Source organism: Meles meles, chromosome 17, assembly GCF_922984935.1.
Source record: "Meles meles chromosome 17, mMelMel3.1 paternal haplotype, whole genome shotgun sequence".
Classification (NCBI taxonomy): Eukaryota; Metazoa; Chordata; class Mammalia; order Carnivora; family Mustelidae; genus Meles; species Meles meles.
In genome coordinates, this window is record NC_060082.1 from 1820432 (window position 1) to 1844262 (window position 23831).

The 23831-nt window shown below is 62.9% G+C and overlaps 2 protein-coding genes across 3 annotated transcripts; one reads left to right on the forward strand and one right to left on the reverse strand.

Moving 5' to 3' along the window:
* On the reverse strand, window positions 1-23706 carry SMG5 (SMG5 nonsense mediated mRNA decay factor). 2 transcript variants are annotated; one of them, XM_045983347.1, is made up of 22 exons: window positions 23487-23706; window positions 20212-20310; window positions 19590-19713; window positions 18870-19026; window positions 17549-17638; window positions 16546-16635; window positions 15819-15897; window positions 13799-13924; window positions 13642-13710; window positions 13287-13495; window positions 12552-12689; window positions 11761-12345; window positions 9898-10073; window positions 8761-8836; window positions 8003-8178; window positions 6803-6961; window positions 3759-3818; window positions 3138-3297; window positions 2658-2748; window positions 1919-1993; window positions 1478-1616; window positions 1-1367 (listed from the first exon to the last, which is right to left on the reverse strand). In XM_045983347.1, the coding sequence occupies exons 1-22, from the start codon at window positions 23558-23560 to the stop codon at window positions 1284-1286; spliced, it is 3036 nt and encodes a 1011-aa protein (XP_045839303.1). In that variant the 5' UTR covers window positions 23561-23706; the 3' UTR covers window positions 1-1283. The 2 variants fall into 2 exon arrangements, with proteins under 2 accessions (XP_045839303.1, XP_045839304.1); XM_045983348.1 differs by lacking the exon at window positions 23487-23706 and adding an exon at window positions 23279-23385.
* LOC123928276 lies at window positions 3825-6793 on the forward strand. Its single transcript, XM_045983362.1, has 2 exons — window positions 3825-5668; window positions 5947-6793. The coding sequence occupies exons 1-2, from the start codon at window positions 5176-5178 to the stop codon at window positions 6357-6359; spliced, it is 906 nt and encodes a 301-aa protein (XP_045839318.1). The 5' UTR covers window positions 3825-5175; the 3' UTR covers window positions 6360-6793.
* Window positions 23707-23831: the final 125 nt, after the last annotated feature.

Here is a 23831-nt window from a genome sequence, read left to right on the forward strand (position 1 = left end):
GGGCTTCGAGGGGTCTTTATTAAGTGACGCTTTCGTCTCAGTCTCTGCCAGGGACTGGGGGGGGTGACCCCACTGCCCCCAGGTTGTCCCAGACCTGCTGTCTTAGAGGAAGGAGGCAAGAAGCCTGCTTTCCTCTGAGAACAGCCCGGGAAGCTAGGCTAGCGCTGGGGTGGGGGACGCAGAGCCGAGACCCCTGGCACCCCCCCACCCCTGGCCGAGCTCCTGGCCAGCCCCAGGGCAAGGGGCCAAGGCATTCCTGGCCAGAGCTTTCCGGACAGCCTGCGCCCGCTGCAAAGCCCGCTGCCCTGAGCGGTTCCCGAGCCCCGGCTCCCACATTCACCTCGCCCCTTGCTGCGGGCCAGTGAACCCCATGCTCCGCCCCACCAGGCCAGCAGCCCCTCGCCAGGCAGCTCTAAGGGCCTCTCCCTCCTGCCGCCCACCTCCACGCAGGCCTCTCCCGGCCTCGCACCTCTCCCCTCTCTTCCCGGCCTCGCACTCCGCCCCCATGCAGGCGCCACCACCATAGGGCTGGGGGCCCCAGGGTCCCTCCCTGGCCTGCGGGCCAGACTGCCGACAGACAGAGTGACCTGCTCGGGGCCCTGGAAGCCAGGCAAACGCAGAGCGGAAGCAGAAGTGGGACGGCTGGCTGCGCGGTCCCCACAGCAGGAGGGGGTGAGCCCTGGCCCTGCTCTTGGTGCCGGCAGCTCCAGGCCCCTCTTCCGGAAGAGTCCCCAAGGCTCTGGAGCTGCCGTACCTGCATGAAGGGAGAGGTCAGGCGGTCCTCCAGGAGAGAAGGGTCCGCAGAGAACTACCCACGTGTCTGGTGCTACCCAATTCTCCCCACCCCCTGCGCCAGAGGGTCCAGACTCCAGGCGCCAATCACCCTGCGTCCCGAGTGAGGAAGAGGGGCCCTTCCGCTGTCCCTTCCCCTCAAGAGGTCCACAAAGCCCTCCGATGGAACGCGGATGCCCATGCCTGCCCCCTGCCCCTGGGGACAGTGGTGGGCTGAGGCAGCAGGGCTGGCTGGGGGCCCCCAGGCCTCTCCTGCTCCCAGCACTTCCCTCACTTTCCTGACGTCATCGTCAGGGAGACCCGCCCTCTCAGCCGGCTCCGGGCCCTCCCCGCGGCTCCCGGGACCTCCCCGCGGCCTGTGCGCGGCTGGGCTCCCTTCCTGCGTGCGTGCGTGCGTCTGCGTGTGCTGGGGTGACTACAGGCGGTCCTGGCTGCCAGGGAGGGCAGGAGAGGTCTGGACGCGGCCCCACTGTAGGGCGTGGGGGTCCGTCTCAACCGATCTCCTTCCACTGCTTGTAGAAGTCCAGAACATTCTTGATGTCCACACTGGCATGTGCCGCGGCCTGCAGCGCTGCCTGAGGGATGGCGGAAGCGAGACAAGCAAGTGCATGGAGTGGTCTGAGGAGGCCGTCGGCCCGGGCACCTCCAACCCGCTCACCCCCATCCTGCTACCTTGCAGACCGACCTGCATAGGGCCTGAGAGCACACTGGGGTTGTCCAGCGGAAGGCCCGTGACAATGGTCACCATGCCGCTGGGGTCCTCCTCACCCGCCCCCTGGGCCAGAGTCAGTTGCTTGCAGCTGTCCAGGATCTTATACAGGGTCCTGGGAGGGAGGAAGAGGAGGCAGGCCAAGCCACGGCGTGAGGGCAGCCCGCCTACCAGCATCCCAGGAGCTGGGGACCGGGAGGGCAGCAGGAGCACAAGGAGAAACCAGGCAGAGAGGGACAGTGGTTCTAGAGGGTGTCCCGTGGGGACTGGGTAAAGGGACACTGAGCAGAGCCACCAAGGGGCTCTGGGGCTGGGACCACTTCTCCCAGGGGACACGACAGGCGGGTTAAGCATGGCCCCAGGCTGGTCCCCCGCCGGGGGAGAGGTGGGAGAGCAGGGAGGCGGGCCGGAGATTACCAGGCGTCTGCGTCCTGCCGCTTTAACTTGTGCCGCTCGAAGCTCTTCCCCACCTCTTTCTGGCAGCGAATGTACCTGCGGCAGGGGGAGGGGGTGAGAGGAGGCAGGGCACCTCCCCTACAGCACCTCCGGGTGGGGGCGGGGGAGGGCACCTCGCTCCCATCGCAGCTCTCTTTGGAGCCATTTCAAAGGAGCTTCCTGGCCAGAGCCCAGCTCCCTTTTCCTCCCGATAACATCGATCCCTGGTTCCTCCCAGGGGAGGAGGGGGGAAAGGGAGGAGCAGCAGATGCTTTTCAAGTCGCGGCTTCTGCAGACAAGGTCCAAACAAGCAGGCTTTGTGTGGCTTCCTGGCCAGGCAGGGGCAGATGCCACCGGGGTGCCGGGGAGCAGGAGCCAGCTTGTCCCTCTACCGCTACCGAGCCCCGAAGGGAGGGACTGTGCGGGCCTCAGCAGTCCCCGCCTGGCTGCGCCGGTGAAGGCACTCCCAGCCCAGGAGCCCTGATCGCGACCGACCGACCCACAACAGCAGCCGGGAGCCTGGGGGGGAGGGTGCTGCCCCCGCTCCGGTAACGCTCATCTCACGTCTGTCCCAGAGACAGACAACAGCTCGACTGTCCAACAACAGGCTCTCCCTCCCTCCGGCCACGGCTGAGACCCTGACTTGTAATTCTATCTCCCCCTCCCCGCCGTAGCGCACACGGACCGCAAGTGTGTCAGGGGCCGCCTGACCCACACTCACCTGTTTCCTTTCTTAAACTCTGCCTCCAGGTACCGGATCCCATCCCGGGCCCCTGGGTGCTCCTTCTTCAGCAAGTCCAGGCCATCGATCACTGGCGCACGAGGGGCGGGGGGGGGGGGGGAGGAGGACGGAACAGGTGAGCTCGCGGGGAACCCCCAGCACCCGCTGCGGGAAAAGCAGGGACCCGGGCTCCTGGCGGCTCCCAGGGCTCTTCCAAAATAGGGCCTTCTCCGATCAGCGGAGCTCGCGGTCGACCAAGTGCGCGCGCTTAGGTTTTTCTCATTTCTCCCAACCGTCTTGGGAGTCAGCATGTAACAGATTGTCACATACGTTCCACAGACGAGTGATCGAGCTTCGGAAAGACGGCAGGACCTGACCAAGGCCACAGTGTGCAAACTGGGCCTCCGTGAGCGCTTCTCGACTGCAAGCCCCACGTCTCTCTTAACCACACCCTGTCCCCCCCCCACCCCGTACACCTACCTGTCCTCGGGATGATGACAATGAAGCGGCCGCTGGCGGCCAGCTGGCGGATGACCGGGAGGTGGTGGCAGAGGGCCTGGGTGTCAGGGACGAGGTAGGGAGACATCGCCGACTGGGCCTTGGGCTGCTGCAGGCTCCCTTCCAGCTGAGAGACCTCGAGCTGGGGAGAGAGGGCAGAGTAGCTGCGGCTGCACGGGCCCTGCAGCCTGGGCGCGAAGGACGGAACCCAAGGGGGCGCTCGTGGGGCGTCCCCTGCTGCCGAGGGGGATGGGGGGGCCTCCTTGTACCAAGGCCTTGGAGGAAAAGGAGGCAGAAGGAAAGGGAAAGAGAAAGAGAAGGAAAAGCGAACAGAGAAGGCAGAAAGGCCCACCGACGCCGAGCGAGGAAAGAGCCGGAGAAGGCGGTCTGGGAGGTGAACTGCTTCAGGCGAAGCCGGTGCACAAGGGGGTGACGGCACAGAGCTCTAGGGGCGGGCGCCACACTGGGGCAGCGGGGAGGGGAGGCGGGGGAAGCCAACAGGCGCTCGGGCAGAGCAGGGGGCAGCGGCTGGGCAGCATCTGCCGGCGGGGTCTGACCAATGAGCAGACGCAGAGCGGCCGCCGCTGGGTTCCGACCGCCTACCTGAAGCCGCAGCTGGGCCATGTCTCTCATCAGCCTGTTCCGACGGGCTTCCTCCTGCGCCTACAGGGCGAAACGGGCGCTAGGCCTGGGACCAAGAGCTGGGGCCACAGACCCTCCCCAGTGATCAAGAGCTCTCACGCGTTATCCGAGACAAGTTCCAGAGTGGGAGACAGGAAGGCATCACATGAGGTCAGCTCTCCCGCTCCCACCAAGTGAGCGAGAGGGAGGCTCAGGAGACAGACCACCCCTGGCAAAGAAGGGCTTCTGGGACCCACGCCGCAGCTCTCGCCGGCCCAGGCACTGGGGACGGGGGCAGCAGCTGCGCGTGGGGGCCGCACGCACAGCGCCCAGCAGCACGGCGGCTTGCGAGCTCTGCCCCGCTGCTCTGCGCAGCCCCCGCACACCACACCTTCCATCACCAACCACTTGCCAACTTCTTCCAAACCTGCTGCTCCCCTTCTGGCGGCCCCCGACTTGGGAAAGCAGCCACTGTGTGCGCCAGGAGGCTGAGCTGGGCTGTGACTGGTCCCTCTCTCTGCTCCCCAAGCCTTCGCCTTCCTATCCTGCTGACCACACGCCCGAAAAACCACTCACACGCTTCTGCTCCCCTTCACCTCCGCTGTGTGACCCCCGGCTAAGCTGGTTCCTCCCCCCTCATCTTCCCCAGCCCCTGCCTCCGCCCCCAGCCACCTTCCCCGCCGGCACCCAGACACCAGCTGCTGGGCACCGAGGCCCCGAGTCCTCTGACGGTTCCCTTTGTCTTCTGGATGAAGCCCAAACTCCCTAACGTGGTCTAAAGATGAGACGAAGGATGGGGGGGGGGCCACGGCACCGAAGGACCTTTCATGGGTGAAGGGACGTCCTCGGAGCGAGGCTCTACACCAGTAACCTGTAGAACCGCACCCGCCGCGAGAACGCGTGTCCGGACAGAGCCAGACTGAGGGCGCTCCACAGATCGGCTGACAGACACTCCCCAGAAGTGTCGAGGTCACGAAAGCAAAGACTGAGAAACCGCCACAGCCGAGAGCCGACCAAGGACACACACAACCCAACGTAATGTGGGAGCCTGGGAAAGAAAACAGACATCTGGGGCACCAGGGCGGTGGCTGCCTTCGGCTCAGGTCATGATTTCAGGGTCCCGGGATCGAGCCCGCATCGGACTCCCTGCTGGGCGGGAAGCCTGCTTCTCCCTCTGCCCACCGCTCCCCCTGCCCGCGTTGTCTCTGTCTTTCCCACTTGCTTGCTCGCTCTCAAGTAAATCAAATCGTTAGAAAAACAACGAAGAAAACAGGCGTCAGTGGAGAATCCAGTGACGTCCGAGTGAAGTCAGGGCGAACGGCACGCGCTCGTCCCAGCATCTCAGTTGTGACCATTACACGACGGCTGTGCGAGTGCGCCGACCCCCCCAGAGGCCAAAATGGCCCCCCTGGAGACATGGGGCGCAGGAGGGAGGGAGGCAGACAGCAGGCGCTGCCGGCACCGCCGGAGCCCAGCCCGGGAACAGCCTTTCAGGCTGGAGTTGAACTGGGAGGTCCGCTCTGCCGCCGGGAGAGGAAGGGACCTCCATCTGGGTCCAGGAAGAGAAGAGCTGCACCAACCTTGGCCCCTGGCATCGTCGGGCCAGCGGCTCAGAGATGTGGGCCTCGGCCGTCCTCAGGGGACATCCGAGGAACCACAGGCAAGCTGGGTCCCTAACCCAGGCAGGATTAACCTAACGGCCACAGCAGCTCAGAAGGAAGAGCCAGTCTGCCCAATGCCAGAGCCCTGGCTTTACCACGGACAATCCCTCCTCTGTGGCTCCGTGTCCCATCACGGGGCGCAGGAGAGGGTAAGCGCCCCTTCACTGAGCGGCACCCAGGGCCAAATGCGCTGTCCCGGGCCAAGTCGGCGCGGCACACGGAAAGCTCTCGGTATGTGCTGGCGGCAGATGTCACCACGGGGAGGGCACGCTGCTGCTAAGGGACGTGCCCTTGGGGTGGACATGGGCCACTGAGCAGTGCTGGGGGCAGCCCAGGCAGGCGACGGGACCTTGGGGTCCAGCACCAACGGCGAGGGGCCCTCAGTGGCTCCCTGTCTGAGATGAGAGTCTTGGAGTTTTAAGCTAAAGGAAATGTCTACAAAAACTGACATTTTTAAAGCTGTGTGATTTCCCTGTGAATGTCTTGGTAATTATGTGTTTTCCCCACAGAACAGCAACAAACCCTAACACGACAGGTGTTTTCTCAACACGACGAGCCTTTCAGACCGCAGAGAAGGGAGTTTCTGGTGCGCCCGCGCCCCTTCCCAGCCCCGCACGCTGTCCGCGCGAAATGGGTGCTCAGAGACGTGGGGAGGCCTGCAGCTTGGCAGGAAGGGACGGGCCTGCGACGAAGAGCCTCAAGGTTTGCAGAGACACGTGGGCCGCGCTTGGGTGCCAGACACCCCTGCTGCCCCCCGCAACGGGCTGCCACCCGGCCCAGGGGGACAGTGTGCCCAGCTGTGCAGGCCCCGGTGCAGAGCCCAGACCGTGCTCCCGAGCAGCAGCCCCCGAGACCAAACGGCCTTGCTCGCTCACTGCCAACCCCAGGGCCTAGAGAACAGACCGGCCTGGCCCGGAGGTGACTCTCATCAACGTCTGGGGGACCAGGTTCTGAATGGAGAAGAGGTTAACCCCAGCCACCTTCTACTTTGTGGGGGTCCCAGAGGGAAGGATCCTGCCATTCCCCCACCCCCAGTCCTCATCCCCAAGACAGGAGGCGCCAGGAGCACCTGCACACACAAGCCCGAGATGCGGGCTCCTTCTGGCGTCACAACAACCCCATGAGGCCAGGGACCCGGTGGGGGAACCCAGCAGAGAGCGCAGACAGGAGGGGACAGGGACGGGCCTCCAGCCCAGGCAGTCTGGACACGGACAGGGGCCAGGCTGCCTCTGCTGAAAGCATCGCTCCTTCCTCGTGCTCCCTCCCTGTCTGCAGGAACACGGGGGGACGCCACTCCCCGCGGCCCTGCCGCCCCCCTCCCCTCGCTCTTGCGTGCAGGCCCCGCACCCCAGGACGGCGGCTCACCATGCGGAACTGCGCCTGCGCCTGCTGCAGCACGCCCTCCCGCTCCGACTGCGCGATGCTGACGAAGATGCCCGCCTCGGCGCTGAACTGCAGCGCGCTGCCTTGCAGGCGGGCCACGAAGTGCCCGAAGCTGCGGATGCAGCAGATGCGCACGACCGCCTGTGGGGACGTGGGAGCCGGTCAGGCGCGGCAGGGCCCCCAGGCACCGCCCGCCCCCGACCCCCCCCCACAGCAGGGGCAGGCCGGTGGTGTGTGGGGTGGGAGAGGGGAGCCCCGAGACCCAGCGCTTTGGGCTGCCAGGAAAGGAGCCTCCAGGCGGGACTGGCTAACCAGGACCCAGGCAGAGATGGAAAAGGCAGGGCGGCGGGCTGAGCGTGGCGGTCCTGGGCACTCCTGCTGCCTCCCTCTCGAGTGGAGAAACGAGGGGACACAGCTAGACCCGTGGTTCCAGCCTGTTCTTTCGGTTAGGAAAACTATTCTTCCCCCTCGAACAAGAATCCTCTCTAAAACATGGGGCGCCTGGGTGGCTCAGTGGGTTAAGCCTCTGCCTTCGGCTCGGGTCATGATCTCAGGGTCCTGGGATCGAGCCACGCATCGGGCTCTCTGCTCAGCGGGGAGCCTGCTTCCTCCCCTCTCTCTGCCTGCCTCTCTGCCTGCTTGTGATCTCTGTCTGTCAAATAAATAAAATCTTACCAAAAAAAAAAAAAATCCTTTTAAAAAAAAAATAAAACCCTAAAGCATGAAACAGATGAAAGCCCAGGCCCTCTGGCTGGAGAGGAGGAACCAAAAGGCCCCTGTGTGCCGGCGAGCACGCTGGGTGCCTGTCTGCTCGGCTTAGCCGGGGGTCCCCAGGCAACCCGCGCACGGATGCGGACACTCGGGTGACCGGTCAGGCAGCGCTGCCCCTTCCGGCTCTCTCTGATGGCTTCCTGTCCGGCTCACAGGATGCCGGCCCCGGAGTGAAAAAGAGCCTGAGAACAGCTCCTAAGCCCTAACAGCCGCCCCATTCCACACTCTGCAAAAGCCGGACACGGTGGACGCACACGAGCATCCCACGGGAAGGAGGGCAAGCCCAGCAGCCCACGAAGGAAGCACGCCCAGCCCAGCCCTGAGGACACTGCCCGTCCTGACGGGAGGGCCACCAGCTTTACTGCGGGGCTGGATGAACAGAGCTGCTGGTGTCAGAAACGCCATTCCCACCTCCTCCAAGGCGCTAAGCAGGGGCCGATCCGCGTCGAAGTTAAAGCGTCGATGGGCCGCCCGGAGGGGCGGCAGGTTACGAAGGGCCGTGTCCTCTGGGAGCAGCAGGCTGGAGGGCAGGTCAGGCAGTTCACAACCTTCAAGAAGGTCTTGGACCTCGGGACACAGGGCCAGGCCTGGGGAGAAGCTGCGTTGAGACCACCTGCCCTGCGGGAGCCCCCTGAGGTACATGGCCCTTCCCCCGGGAGAGCAGGGAGATGGACACGCAGCGCTGCCCCACAGGACCGGCAGGGCTGGAGGAGCGGGGCAGGCACGAGAGCAGTGTGCTCTGATGGGAAAGGCTCCCCGAGCCCAGGATGGACCTGAGGGGAGGACCTGCAACCTCTCAGCTGAGGCCAGAGCTGGGAACTGGAGCACACACGCAGCTCGAAGGTGGCAGGAGGGGATGAGCTCTGGAGGCCCAGGAGGACTCTCAGTGACTGGGGCTGGCTCCCAGGCCTGCCTCTCTCTGCTCCTGTCCACCCCACGGCCTTCCCCGGGGAGGCCGCTGCCCGGCCAACCAGGCCACCTGCCCACAGTGGGGCAGTGCTGAGGAAACCAGAGATGCAGAGACCACAATGGCCGCTGTGTGCCAGGATGGCAGGACACAGAGCCCCATCAGCCTCCTTCCCCTCAGGCTGGGTTACCAGGGAGGGGGCTGGGCTTCGTGGGGCCACGAGGGAGAGGGAGAGCAGGGGCAGTGCTGGGCGCTCACTCACCAGACTCCTGGAGCTCGCCAGCAGCTGGCAACAGGTTCAGCAACACAGACAGGCGATTCCACAGACTCTGAGAGCTCTGCGAAGAATGGAAGCCTTCGGTGGGACAGGGGCAAGAAAAGCAGGACACCTGGGGGGTCTGGGAGCTACGGGCACAGACCTAGAGCGATCTGATAGAAAACTCAACAAAAGAGGCCGGGGATTCCTGAGAGACCTGGAAAGTAGGGAGCCGATCTCATGAGGAATGAAGGGGGCCCACGGGCCTGGCTGAACTTCATCACCAGCAGCAAGACCGTGGGGAGAAGGTTTGAGGCCACAGGAAGGACACTGGGCTCTGGGAGTGGGAGAAACCTGAGCACCGGAGGCGGCTTCTCCCCACTGTTCTGCCCTCCATGTGCCCATCCTGGAACACCTGTATGGGGACGTGACCTCACACCCGCATCCTTAGCACACGTCCGGATGACTAAAGGGGAGTGAGTAACTTGCTGCCGGCACAGATGAGCACACGCCCAAGGGTGTGCCTGGCCCTAACCCCAGCTCTCATCTGCGGAACAGGGCGACCTGCAGGGGAGGGGTCCTCCACAGCGGGGCAGATGTGCCCCTGGGATAGAGCAACACTGGACAGCAACTGTGGGGCCCTCAAGGCTCGAGACAGACAGACCCTGAGAAGGCAGCCCTGCCCCCCCCACCCCCCCGCCCCCCAGCGCCCGCCCCCACAGCGCTGGCTCAACGCCACCCCCTCGGCGGCTCCCCTGCCCCAGCGCCTCCACCCTGTCTGGCCGTCCTGCCGCCCCCGGGCCCTTCTCCCAGGCCCCGCCCCTCCCTCTGGACTCCAGGACCAGGCCCGAGGCCGGCCCTCGCACACGCCTTCACTGACCCCAGTCCAGACAACTAGCGCGCCGCCCGGCGCCAGGGGCACAAAGTGCAACAAGCAGCTCTCGCTTTCCCTGTCCGCAGACTCTGGGCCCCAGCCCAGGCCACAGGCTCCTGGAGGGCAGAGGTCACGTCTAACCCTGTCCCTACAGAGAGCGTAATGGCCCACCCGAAGCAGGTGCCTAACGTCTGTCGTGATGGACCCAGCGGAGGGGCCCCCCGGCACCCCCCACGGCGGCGCTCCCCCGCTGCCCCGGAGAGCCGCACCTGCGCACACACGACGATGAGGTCAGGGTTGGCCCGCAGCCAGTCCAGGAAGACCTTCACGGCGGGAAGCAGGCCTTCAGCCGCCAGGACTTGCAGCTTCTCCTGGACGCTGCGCTCGTTCCGACAGGAGCGCCCGCTGGACTCACTGCCCTCCGACTCGGAGCCCTCCTCGGAGGCTGGGGTGGGGAACAGGGAACCGGGATGAGCAGCAGGCACGCAGCCTCGGGCTTCAGCTCCAGGCCAGGGGCCACCTGCCCGCACCCCGGAGCAGAGTGCTGATGTGGAAGACGGGGAGCTCACCACGCACCCCCGCCTCATCTTTCCACGCCCACCAGCCAGATGCTCTCAAGCTGCGAAACCGGTGCCTCCGCCCTTCCTGAGCCACCTGGGGGCTCAGTCAGTGGAGGGTCTGCCTCCAGCTCAGGCGTGATCCCTGGGTCCCGGAGTTGAGCCCCGAGTCAGGCTCCCCGCTCAGTGGGGAGTCTGCGTCTCCCTTTCCCTCTGCCTGCCACGCCCCCTGCCCGTGCTTGCTCTCTCTCTCTCTCTCTGACAAACAGACAAATAAAATCTTAGAAAGAAAAACAAAAACTGTTTCTTCCTGGGGCCCCTGGCTGGCTCAGTCAGTTGAGTGTCTGACTCGTGAGGTCAGCTCAGGTCATAATGTCAGGGCCAGGAGTTCAAGCCCTGTGCTGGGCTCCACACTGGGCGTGGAGCCCACTGAAAAATAAATAAAACAAAATATGGTTCTTTCGGTCTCAAGCTAACTTGTGAAGGGGTCTACAGCTATTTCCTCAACCAGTGTTTATAAAAGGCCTACTCTCTGCTAAGCAGAGCAGACAACCAGAAGGCAGCCGGTGGGGAGGGAGAAAAGGCACACAGAATTCAACAACAGCCGAGGCGCCTGCGGGGCTCCCCCCGCTAAGTGTCTGACTCCTGGTCTCTGCTCAGGTCACAATCTCAGTGTCCGTGCGATCGAGCTCTGTGCTGGGCCCCACACTCAGCACAGAGCCTGCGTGGGATTCTCTCCCTCCCTCTCTGCGCCTCCCCTCTCACGCAGGTGTGCACTAATAAACTAAAGTAAAAGAAAAAAAAAAAAGGACATCCCCGCCCCCCCAGCACTTTCAGGGGCGGGTCAGCGTGTGGAGCAGGCCGCCCCCTCTGCACCCGGGCTTCCTAGCTTGTCGCCCTGCAGCGTTTCCTGCATCCCACCCTCGTCCAGGCTCGGTGTTAGGAACTGATGATCCAAGGCCAGACCGGACCCATGCTGCCCGGCCCCCACGAGGCTCATGGTCTCGTTGAGGACACAGACAAGCCAACAGACAAGGACGCCTGAGTGGGAAAGGCTTGGAAGCTGTGGCAGGGCAGACGCTACAGGAGCCCGCAGGGAGGAACTCTCCCTAAGCCTCGGAAGGATACCAGACCCCGTGATTTCTGAGGGAAAACCAGAGGGCAAGTAAGAGGAGCCAAGCACCAGGTTAGGGGCAAGGGCAGCACTCAGAAGAGGGAGAACTCGTCCTGCACAAGGCTGCTGTGCAAGTTCAACAAAGCACACGACGACAGGCCAGCCCGGCGCCCAGCAGAGAGCGGGCACCGGGTGCCCCCGTGCAGGGAAGAGCCCCTGGAGAGAGGACCCTGGTGGGACGGGGGTCAGTGGCAGTGGTCGTGTGGGAGCAGGGGCAGACTGCAAGCAGCAGCGGGGACTATGAGGATGACGCTGCCAGACTGGACCGGACCGGAGGGAGCACACGGACGCAGCGAGGGTGGGTGGCGGGGGGGGGGGGACCCGCACAGACAGACAAGCCGCCTCCCTTGGGGGATGGCGGGAAGTACGGACCAGAGTGGCGTGGACAGAGGTCCAGGTACCTGGCTCCGAGGGCTTGTCCGCATCTCCGTTGATGCAGGGCCTGCCGCTGGCCACAGCATGAGCTTCGGCCGGGGGCTGGAGGAGCAGGTTGCTGAAGGTGGGGGCCAGTCGGAAGCAGCGCTTGGTCTGGAACATCTGGGTGGACATGGCTTGCAGGTTGCTGGCAAGGCTAGCCTCGCTGGGGCCCAGGGGGCCATTGAGAGACTCGGGAGCCTCTGACCTGGGCCGAGCAGGCTCTGGGGCTGGGGACCGTGTCCCCTCCTCGTCCTCCATGTCTTCCAGGTCTGACCGGGACTCTTGGCTGTTCATTTCTGAGTCTGTCTCAGCATCAAAGGCCGTTCCCCCACCTTCAAGACTCTTGTCAGAGCCACTGTCCGAGCCCTCGCTGGCCCTGGCAGAGTCGCGGCTGGAGTCCGACTCAAAGCCCTCGCTCAGGTCACTGTCGTCTCCTGCTTTGGGTGGGTGGCGGCGGCGGCGGAGGCAGGAGAGGCGGGAAAATTTCCGGCTCTTTCTGACCTCACCCGCTGGAGGTGCTGCGGGAGGGGGCTCAGGGCCTGGCGCCTCCTCCTTCTCCAAGGGCTCATCTGTGCCAAGAGGACAGTCAGGTGGGGCCTGGGGGCAAACTGCAGCGATTCACCACCTCCCGAGCCCCCCACGTGCTCCCCTTCCCGTCACCGCACACCAGCCTGACCTGCCCACGCACACGCCCCCTCCCCCCCCAGTGCACCTGTGCCGTCGCTCTGGAACGCCCCCCTCCCCGCCCGCACTCTGGAACGCCCCCCCAGTGCACCTGTGCCGTCGCTCTGGAACGCAGGCCCGGGGTTCTCGCCCTCCTCCAGCTCCGCCTGCAGCCGTATGTTGACGTGGTTGACGAGGTGCGAGAAGAGGGCCAGCGTGAAGGCAATGGCCGCGCTGTACTGCTTGGACCCTAAAGCCGGGAAAGCCGGGCATGAGCGGCCCAGGGCTCTGAGGAGGGGCAGGCGCCGTGAGCTCCAGCCCCATCTCACCAGCTCTCCCCCTTCCAAGGACCCAACCACCTCTCAAAGCTGCTTCTAAGTAAAAAGATTCCTCAGGTCTCTGCATGATTATCCTGCCGCCGAGGACCGGCCAGCTCACTGTGTGTGTCCTCAGGCAAGCACATCGTGTGGGCCCACGCCATCTGCCCCGCTCTGACGCCTGCAGGCGGGCTCCCCACTGCCCCGGCCCCCACACGCCCAGGCCCGCCTCCCTTTTCCTCCTGACTGCTCCACGTGCCCCTGCGACCGGGAAGGCCGCCCAACTGCCCCGCAACGAAGTCGGAATTCTGTCTGGGTCATCGGCTAAGTACCCTGTCCCTCCTGCTGGCCCGGGTTGTGACCGAGAGTGTGTCTGCGGGAGGGGCCTGAGGTGGGGGCACAGTGTGGACAGGTTGTCGCCTTCGCTCCTTCAGCGTAGGGGTCCCCGGCCGAGCAGCGAGGCAGGCATGGCGGCGGGCGGCCGGGGAGGAAGCTGGGTGGGGGCGGGAGCAGGCGGGGCCGGGAGTCACCTGCTCTCTTCAAGCTGTGCACGCCCATGAGACAGATGATGACCATCTGAAAGACGAGGAGGTCCGGGACGAAAGCGTAGCCGCCCTCGTAGTCCTCCTCGCCCTCGCTGGCCAGGCTGAGGCCGGGGGACGAGGGCGGGTAGAAGAGGCAGAGGCTGAAGTCCTCCAGGACCGACTGGCAGAGCGACGTCAGCTCCGAGTCCACCGGGCTGCGGGACAGGAGCGACAAGGACGTCAGTGACGTGGCCCGGGGCAGGCAGGAGGAGCTGCGGGGCACGGGGGAGACTGCAGAGAGCGGCGCTGGGCGGGAGGGGCTCCCAGGAGGCAGGTCAAGGGCCCACCCTCTGGCGCTCACCTGCTCCTGGGCTGCAAGAGGCTCTGCAGATACATGAAGTTCACCAGCAACCTCTTGACGTCCTTACATCTGGAAGAGGAGGGAAATGCCAAGGGAAATGGCAAATGCCCCAGAGGCCCTCCGGTCCCACCGCCCCAGCCCCACGGGCCCTACTCACCGCTTCTTGCTGGGAGAGAGTTTCCGAGTCTCAGACTCCTGCAGCCGGTGGTACGTTTTGGCCGCCTTGTCGCACAGCCGCTTGAGGTTCCCATAGGCCCCCTCAAAGGACACCTCCGACTGGATGCTGAAGGAGACACAGAGTGCGCTGTGCAGCCCCGGCAGGGGACGGCGCTCCGCTGCCGCTTGGGCGAACAGTACTTGGAGCAAACGCACGCTGCCCCCAGGCTCCCTTTCTGTGTACAGACTCGGGCCAAGGCCCTCTTTCCAGATCCAGTACGCAGACACAACTTCCGGACAACACGGTGAACCCAACACCTTCGCTCCCTCCGTAGCAGAGTAATTGCTTCCGCTCTGTCAGGGACCGTGCCTGCCGTACGGCAGCTAACAAGCCAGCCGCGCACAAGTGAGCACACACAGTCCCGCGCTCACTGGTTCGGAGGCGAGAGCGCGTGGAGGAGCCCGCCAGAGGCCAGGCCCGGCACAAAGCCGCCCGCACGTATACACGGGCACACAGAGCCGGGACGAGCAGGGACACTGCGCCGGCCCCACGGTCCCGAGCCAGCGCCGAGGCTCCAAGCCCAGCCTGCCTCACGGCAGCACCCACAACACCAAGAGAGCACTGGGCTGTTTTATAATGTATTTTCGTCGTAAGAACCAAGGGACAGAAAAGAAGAAATATGTGTTACTGGTGAGTTAACAGGTAGTCACAAAGTCACGGACACTCCTTCCGTCCAGAAGTGGGTTCTGTGTGTCCTCGCCTTAAATCGGGGACAGGGGGAGAGGACGAGGCAGGCAGCTGCTCTGACCACCAGAATACCACACAGATGACTGCCGCTTTCCAGGCCCTAAGAGACGGGCAGGTTCTATTTCCAAATGTCTTGGGTCACAATCCAATGTCCAGAGCCGTGAGCTACCATGTATGAAATCCACCTCTCTCAAGAAGAGAAACCACATGGAGTGGGTAGGGGTCCAGAGGAGCCTCACTCCAGACAGAGCAGCCCCCAGGGCTGCTGAATACCAGTGACTGATCCTAGAAAAGGCCACTGGGGGGCAAAGAACAGCCTGACCGGGCCCCACCCAGATGCCTCACCCACCAACGGGAGACGTGAGTGCTTTAACACAGCAAGGCAGGGCCCCCGCGGGCACCTCCCAAACCTGGACGTGCCAGGCTCTCTCTGGAAGTGACGGCTCGCAATCACGGTCACGAGTGTGATGAGGGACCAAGGACCAGTAAGGGGGGCATTCCCGGAACGGCACAAGAGGACTGGCGAGGAGGCGACGGAAGCCCATGAACATGGTCACCTGTATTTAAGAACAGCAGCTGCAGGGGCCAGTCTGTGCCGGTCCTGGACAGGGCGCAGGCGCCCCAAGAGCAAACACTGAGCTGGCTCAAGGAGGTTTCCTGGACCAAGGGAACCACGGATCATGGCACAGGAATGAGAAGGCAGACGCTCAATTCACACGCGGCCCACACACTTATGAAAGACCAGCTCCCTCCACTCCCCTTGCTTGGAAGCCCAGTTCACGGCAGAATCTTCTGGAAACATCCTGCTTCTCATGGAGCTATTGGCCCCGACAAGGCGGCTGCCGCTGGGGCCCAGGCGGTTTATTCCTGGCCGTTACCTCACTGGGGCACGCAGCGACCCATCAGACACACGTCCACTTGGCTCTGGCGACTCGGTGACCTAAGCCCACTCAGCTCGGCCATCCTGAAGCCGAGGCTCCTTATTCTGAGGGCGCGTCAGCACTGGGGAAGCAGCGGGCCCTCCCACACTGTCGCCATGGTCACTCGGGACACCGAAGCCCGACGGCTGTGCTGTTCTTGATAGCCGCTACTCTGACACCATTCCGTCCCCCACACCCCGTTCACTGCCTCCCCCGAGACAGCCATCCTGCACTCGCCCGCAGACGGTGGCCAGCTCCGCCTCCAATCCAGGCGCACCGGCGACAAGCGGGCGCTGGGAGAGGGCGGGGGGGCGAGCAGCAGCAGTGGACGCGGGGCGCGCAAGCGGACTCACCAGCGCAGGTAGCAGTACATGGCCTCCACGTTGTAGTACTTGCCGCCCGCGAGTGTGCCCAGCTGGTTGAAGGGCATCCCTGGAGGGAGACAGAAGTCACGTGGTCTGTGCCAGGACAGTCCCCCGCCGCCGCCACGACCCGGCACTGCTGAGCACCGGGAGCTCACGGGCTCGTGGGGAGGAGGAGGACCGGGTCTGCAGAGGACACCAGCGTCCCCGGGGAGGAGCGGCCAATCCTGTTTCCCCAGGGGACTGACTGGAGACTCGTGTCCGGCCTCGCCTGCCAGGGGTTCGGCACCAACGGGCACCGTTCCGTCAGCGGCAGCTGCGGCAACTCTAGGGTTGCTGGAAGCCCACGGAGCCCTCTCCTCCACGCCGGCTCTGTCGCTCACCCCTGGGCTCTCCTCCTACAAGCAAACCCCCGCCTCTCCGTGGACTGGAGCAGCTCCTGCTCCCACGGTCCCTCGAGTGTCACTTCCTCTCTCTACAGGGGCCTGAGGCAGGGGAGCCGTCTTCTCCTCCGTCCCCTCTGCCTCCCTCCTTCTTAGATCAAGAGTCCGCATTTCTCTCGAGCCTGTGTTCCAGAGGGAGAACGCACAACCAAGGCAAAGTGCGACGGGACCGAGCACGAGGCCCCAGGGACGCCAGTGCGGCCTGCCTGCCCTCTCAACGTTGTCTTCCCGCTGAAAAATGCTGCGGGGAGGGAGCCGAGTCGGACGCCACTTACCAATCTGGGGAGCTACGGACAAGGCCTGGTAGTAAAACCTCTCGGCCAGCAGCCCGGTGTCCACGCCCGCTAACTCATTCTGGTAACGCGCTGCGGGAGACAGAAGGAAGGCAATATGATGCTGCCGTTTCAGAAAAGCCTCCCCTCGTCTGGGAGTCCGCTCTGCGGAGCTGGAGGAAGACCCTGGGAGGAGACACCTGAGCTATGAGGCTGGCTGCTGGGCCTTGGGCATAATCTCAACTCTGCACGGCCGCGGGCCAATCGTTCAACTCTCTCTTCCCTGCGGGAGCTTCAAGGTGTGGGAAAAGTTTAGTGTTTGTAAACAGGCTCTTGTTTATCTCCTCCCACTGTAAGGGGACCCGGGCACCCGCCGCAGATGTAACTGCTTGGGAAGACCTCCAGTAGCGGGCTCTGGAATACAGCTGGTTTGATCCCGCAGGGAAGACGTCACTGAGGACACTCGGCCAGTCTAACGCGAAGCGGCCGCTCTCTCTGCACACAGGGCCCGTGAGGGGGCCAGGAGTGCGCGGGGCAGGGAGGAAAAGCCTCAAGGGACAAAAAGTAACGTATCTAATAGCCTAACGAGGAAACTTTAGCTACCAGGACCAGAGGCCCAGGGCCCAGCGCAAGAGAGTCCTCCATTCTAGAACGTTTGCCAGGCAGGGCAACCCTCCAGGAGGCTGAACTTCAATTCCTCTTGGAGTCCAGGAAGAACGAAAAAAGCAAACCCCAAAGGAGAAAAATGTCCAACTAAAAAAATCTTCCTAACCCACTACTGAACCTGAGTTATCACCCAGACTTTCTCAAAGCTTATTTCCTTCTTCCACAATCACTGGTCCTTTCTGGCTCACGGAGGAGCAGTGACAAGGGGACATGTCAGGTACAGACTGCAAACTATTCCTCCTGCTCTCCCGTCACATACAAGCGGGTACCAACAGCGGAAGCAGCTTCCCGCCTGTCCTGGAGCCCAAACTGCTGCCCAGACGGGAGTGCCGGCTCTTACACAAATCGCCCAGGTACACGAGACACCGGTGGCATGCCATCTGTGCCCAGTCCGTCTCCTTCCCTGACGCAGACACTGGCTTCTTGCATCCTGAGAAAGACAGAAAGGGACACTCAGAAGCCCCTTCCCCGGCCCTCTACCTAACGGGAAACATCTTTCCTAGGTGGAGGAAGGAGATCAAGAATCCAAAGCTCGTTCTGAATCCCTGTGTTAGGGGGCAGGGAAGACGTGCATCCAGGACCCAGGTAGAGAGACAGAGGGCTCCGAAGTGAGGGCTCTTCACCGCAGGAGCTGTGGACCCCACCGGCCATCTGGTATGGTGTCTAGGAGGGCGGTCTTAGGTTACGTCGTCGTTTTTAAAATCACGTTTTGTAAAGGCACCAAATGCAGCGCTGGGCTTCTGACAGAGAATGCCCCGAGGTGGCAGACAGCGTCTGGCCAGGGCAGGGGCACAGGCAGGGGTAGGGAAGGAGTGTGGGGGCCAGACATCGGACGAGGAGGGAAGGAGGTCGAGCACAGTCGCCGGCCCCTCGGGCAGCCACGTGGACACCAGCGCTGTCCTGAAGGAACGTCCGTATCCCAAACATTTCTAACACCTTCAATGCGCACAAAAAATTAGGAAACAACTGGGGCGCCTGGGTGGCTCAGTGGATTAAGCCGCTGCCTTCGGCTCAGGTCATGATCTCAGGGTCCTGGGATCGAGCCCCGCATCGGGCTCTCTGCTCCGCGGGGAGCCTGCTTCCTCCTCTCTCTCTCTCTCTGCCTGCCTCTCTGCCTGCTTGCGATCTCTCTCTCTGTCAACTAAATAAAAAAAAAGAAAAAAATTAGGAAACAACTTCTGAAGTCAAAACAAACAGTGCTGGGGGCGCCCGGCCAGCCCAGTCAGGGCAGTGGGAGGCTCCTGATCTTGGGGTCGTGAGTTGAAGCCCCACGTTGGGCGGAGAAATTATGAAAATAAATAAATAAGTACTTAAAAAAAGGAAACACACACATGGTGCTGAGCAAATTCAAGGGCAAGAAGAAATCAAATGCTGGAACTTCCACCCTCCAGTGACGGGCCTGCTGGCCACCGTCCTGGCTGCCCTTCGAACACCTCCTCGTCTGCACCCCCGACCGACGGAAACCTCTCTCTTTCCTCCAGGCCTTCACCCTACCTCGCGCGCTTGTTTAGAGAAACCCGAAGTCCACAGACCATTGGCAGGTCTGGCTAGAATCGTCTGTGCCTGGCCAGGTCACCAGCTACAGAACCAGAAGAGTAAGGCGGCCAGACGCGGCGGCCCCTACACTCGCTCCCCAAGCCCACCTGTCGGATGTCACTGACCTATGAGGGGGTCGGTGACGTGGGTCCAGTCGATGCAGCACTGAAGCTCCAGCTGGTAGTGGGACTGGATATAGAGAAGCAAATGCTGGTAGAAGCCGATCCCAGCGACCAGGTGCGTCCGGTAGGCACACTCCAAGGCGCTCCGGCTGTGGACGTGCTGGACGGCGGGACAGCGAGGGGAGGGGCTGCTCAGCCGGGAGCTCACAGGGCTGCTCCCCTCCCTGACCCCAGTCCTCTCACCAGGAAACGAACTTGGGTTCTTGGCTCTGGGAGTTCGCCCACATGCCCCTTCACTCACCAGTCACCCCACACCCTCAGATCCCCCTCTCTGATCGTCCGGTCTGGGGGAGGCTCCCCTGGCCAATCCGAACCACATCAGACCCCTCCCTCCTTCCTGCCTCTTTTCCGTGCCTCCTCTGCCTCCAGCCATGTCCTGGTCCACCTTCCTAGCTGTCTCTGCCGTTCTCAGCTTCCCTCTTTATTTTTTTCTTTTTTAAGGATTTTATTTATTTATTTGACAGAGATCACAAGCAGGCAGAGAGGCAGGCAGAGAGAGAGGAGGAAGCAGGCTCCCCTATGAGCAGAGAGCCCGATGCGGGGCTCGATCCCAGGACGCTGGGATCATGACCGGAGCTGAAGGCTTTAACCCACTGAGCCACCCAGGCGCCCCAGCTTCCCTCTTTAGACACCTTTCTTCTCAAAACCTGGGCCCTCCCCTACCGTCTTGTGAGTCTTGATGAGCTGAATAACTTCGTAGTACACCTTCCTCCAAAGCAGCTCCTCGGCCTTCCTCCCATAGTCCACTGGGTGCAGGAACATAAGCTTGACGCACAGCTCGCGCAGCCTGAGGGCACAGAGCAGCATGGGAGGCTGACCATCCTTGGGGAGGGGAGGCATTTGCCACACCCCGGCCCACAAATCCCCATGCCTCCCGAGGGACGTCAGGGGTCAGTGTGCAGGGCCCGGGACAAACAGCAGTCGTGGAAAGCATTGGAAACCCCAAAGGATAGAGGCGGGAGCAGTGAGAACTTTAATAATCTCCTTCGCGCCCTGCACGCTTCTCTCCTGCTCTCCTGCCTTTAACCCCATCCTTCTTTCCTGCCAGTTGGCAGCATGATCGGTTCCCCCAACTCAGTGCCATCCAGGGCACCAGGCTGCTCGAGGAAGAAGCTGCAGAAGTGAGGGGTCCCCACGTCCTCTCTCAGGAAGGCCAGAATTCTCAGCCCATGACCATACCACGAGCTCAGGAGGTAAGAGAGAACACGCGTCTGTGTGCGACAGGGTTTCGGGGGAGAAAGGCAGAGAAAGCTTAAGGCTTTGTCGTTGAGAGTCTCTGGCTTACTTGTTCCTTAGGCTAATGTTCTCTGGTTTGAACACCTCCTGATAAGCGGTTTTGTTGCAAAGGATGAGGTCAAGTCGATGCACAGCCTCCACCACGGCCCTGGAGGGAAGCACAGGCAGAGAGCCCTGAGCCCCGCGTATGTCCAGGCAGGCTGGGGGGGCGGGCACTGATCCTAGAGCAGAAGCTACAGAATTAGGGGCAGGGAAACGGGAAGGCTGCAGGCTAAGCTGTGCAAAACCAGATATCAGTCGCCACGCACCCCAAGAATAGCCCTCTCCCCTGGGGGACGTTGTCACTACTTGTGGCGGGGCTTGGGGGGCAGGGGAGCTGCTACGGGCCTTCAGCGGGTGCTGCCAGAGACCCCACGGTGCACAGGACAGTCCACCACAATACATATCTTGCCCCAAGTGTCCAAGGTGTCAAGGCAGAGGAGCCCTGTGATAGGAAAAGCTGGATTCTCTAATGGAAAGAGCCTGGGCTGGGACGCCAACAGGAAATGCAGGCTCTGACCCCTGGCTGGGTCTACGTCTGTAATTTTGGGCAAATTAAGCTCTCCGAGCCTCAGTTTCCCTGTCCATAAAAATGGGGACAGGCACGGCAGCTGCCGCAGGGGACTGTAAGGATGAACTCAAAGGACTCGCGTGTAACCCTGGCACACCGCAGCCGCCCAACAAGTAATGGGACACGAGTTAATCGCTGTCCAAGGCCTTATTGTCTCTGACACAAAGGAAAGGCATTCCTAGCATAAATTTCTATTTCTGAATTAGTGGGGAATGGAAGAATGGGGAGGGGGGCTGCACTGCATACTACGTAGTCACAAGGTCTCCTGGATTCTTTGTTTGCTATGAGAGGCTCTGGGTGCGAAAGAGCTAACTTCCTTGGGTCCCAGTTCTCCCATCTACAAAATGGAAGCACTATTAGGCCCACTGCACCAGGATTAAATTAGCGAAGACATGAAGCACTCATAATGGTGCCTCATATGTGCACAGACTCAGCAAGTATTAAATGCCTCTATCTTTCTTGTCGTAAGGCCAGGACACCAGACACCGCGAGAAAAGGCCACTGAAATGCCACCATGGATGGCTAAGAAGTGCCAGAGGGACGTGTCATCTCTAGGAGGGGAAAACCCAGAGGAAGGCAGGTAACAGCTGTGGAAAACAGGGAAACTCAGAAACAGCTCCGGGCACACAAGCAACCAAGAAAGGGGTTTGGTGACTGTTTCAGAACACAAGACATGGGCCCCTGGGCTGGGTAAAGTGGGCCACGGCAGCCTGGCTCCCTGTGGTGGCTCAGGTGCGACGCCAGCAGAGGCTGCCCTGCCCAGGGCAAAGCGACCGCCAGCACCCAGAGGAGCGGGCGGGAGGGGACTCCAGGCCTTCTCACAGGCATCCTGAGAGCTCAGCATTTCTGCAAATGCCTTCTGGGCTGCCTACAGCTGGGAGCCAAGCCCTTTTAGCCAGCCTGGCCCTCCATGCTGGGGCCGGGCTTTCGAACTTCCGAGCCGCGGACAGACCTCGGGAGCGTGTGCACGTGTCTTTGTGGACCGGCTCCACAGCTCTCCTTCATTCTCAATCCAAGAAACCTTAATAACCTTTACTCTGGAAAGTTGTAAATGCAGATTCTCTTCTTTCTCTCTTTTTTTTTTTACAGTAATCTCTATACCCAACGTGGGACTTGAATGCGTGACCCTAAAATCAAGAGCTGCACGCACTCCTGAGCCAGCAGGCACCCCGAAAAATGACTTTTTAAAACCAGTTAATCAGCCTAATTAATTAACTGGTGTTTGTGGTCCTTCCAGCATCCTTTCTACTGCTGCCTTTTCTTCTCGGGAGCTTAAACATCTCAGAATCTCCGTCTATAAACAGACGGTGGCGATTTCCCAATTTTACTGACGCTCAGAGTGACAGTTTCGGGGTCCAACACCACATTTACGTGGGGCAGAGAAAGCAGACCTTCCTTCCCCCGTTCCAACAGTCAGCACTGCGTTCGTAAGAACAAAAGCAGCGACCTGCTGCCTCCTGCGTCCACCCTGCTCAAAGCCAAGAACACAGCCAGAGGCAGAGGGACGCACGCGCACACGTAAGCCACACGGGCACCCACATCGCCTCGTCAGTCCCGTGAGGGACTGGAGTGGGCTGAGAAGAACTAGGCCTGCGAACGATCAGAAGGATGACCAGGCCCTTCCCGAAAGCTGGAGACAAGTACGGGATCTCGCAGGCAGGGCCCACGCTCGGACGGGCAGCGCTGACGTTCGGCAGCGTGACTGTCACCCGCGGCCGGCTCCTCACCCGCCCTGAGACGGCCAGGGGCTGCGGGACTGGATCACTTTGCTATTTTGGGAGCAGCCGATACTCCCCTCTGCCTCTGGCTTACAAGGCCAGGAAGGCAGGAGGCCCACTCGCGGGAGGAAAGGAACATGCTCCGGACTCTCGCTGCCAAGATGGGCCAACGCTCCGGCGGGCCCCCGTTCTACAAACCTCGCCCTCGACTGGAAAGCAGCAACCTCAACCTCGTCTCACGCTTCACCCCATTCTACCCCAGTTCCAGAAACCCCGTTCCAGCTGCCCCCCAAAAAGAAAAAATCCTCGACCGTGTGTGGGAAGAGCGCACAGCGGCCTCAGCAGAGGGATGGGGGCGGCAGCCCGGGCCTCCGGAGGGCGAGTGGCGCTGCGGGAGCCAGAAACTGGGAATGGACGCTGCCTGGCCAGGGCTGTAGTCCTGAGGCTGCGAGGAAGCAGGGCTCGCGATCAGGAGGGCCCAGGTGCCCTGAAACGGGCTCCCGTGACCTAGAAACACTCCGGACTCGGCCCTTCGTGGCCCCTCCCGGCCGACGCAACTCGTCTTCAGCCTCTCTTTTCATTCAAACTCCGCAATCGGGACCCGGAGGGACTTCAGGGCGTACGCGACCCAAGCCTGTCCTCTCCAGGATGCGGACGGCGAGGCCCAAGGTCACACGGAGCCCCTGGCTCTCCGGGCTGCAGGCCGAGGCGCTTCCCTCCGCCGCGACCTGCGGGGTTCGGAGCGCCGCTCCCTTCCGGGTTCTCCCCGCCTGCGACCCCACCCTCACCTCCGCGGCCCGCAGAGCTCGGCGCCCGCCCCAGGCTCCGGCCAGGGGCCTCCTCCACGTGCGCCCCCCCCCGGCCTCGGCCCCCGCGGGGCCCCGCGCCCACCCCGCTCGCCGCCCGGCCGCGCCCTCCCGAGCCCCCCCGCACCCCGGCCCCGCCCCCGCGGCGCCCACTTCCCCCGGCGGCCGCACGCACGCCCCGGCCCCTCACCGGTAAAGCCGCTTGGTGTGGAGGACCTTCGCCTCGGGCTCGCTGCTCTCCCCTGGGGGGGGGCCTTGGCTCATGGTGCCCGGGTCCGGGGCGGCTCCCGGTCACAGGCCCCCGCCGCCCGCCGCTACCGCCACCACTGCCGTGTCCGGCCGGAGCCGCAGCCGCCGCCGCCGCCGCCGGCCCTGCTCGGCCGCCATCGCTGTGAGGCGGCTGCCCGCGACAGCTCCGCCTCCGCCCGCCAGATCTCGCGATAGCAGCTGCCCAGCGGCGGGCCCGCGGCCTGAGCGCCGCCAAGTCTCGCGAAGCTCGTTTTCCCTCCCGGGAAGTTGCCCGAACTAACTGCGG

Coding starts and splice junctions, on each gene's coding strand:
- LOC123928276 (XM_045983362.1), top strand. CDS start 5,176: ATGGCCCCCCTGGAGACATGGGGCGCAGGAGGGAGGGAGGCAGACAGC. Junction 5,669..5,946: donor CGGCACACGGAAAGCTCTCG/GTATGTGCTGGC, acceptor TTTTCCCCACAG/AACAGCAACAAACCCTAACA.
- SMG5 (XM_045983347.1), bottom strand. CDS start 23,560: ATGAGCCAAGGCCCCCCCCCAGGGGAGAGCAGCGAGCCCGAGGCGAAG. Junction 8,179..8,760: donor TGGCGAGCTCCAGGAGTCTG/GTGAGTGAGCGC, acceptor GCTTCTCCCCAG/GCCTGGCCCTGTGTCCCGAG. Junction 1,368..1,477: donor TGCTCTCAGGCCCTATGCAG/GTCGGTCTGCAA, acceptor GCCATCCCTCAG/GCAGCGCTGCAGGCCGCGGC.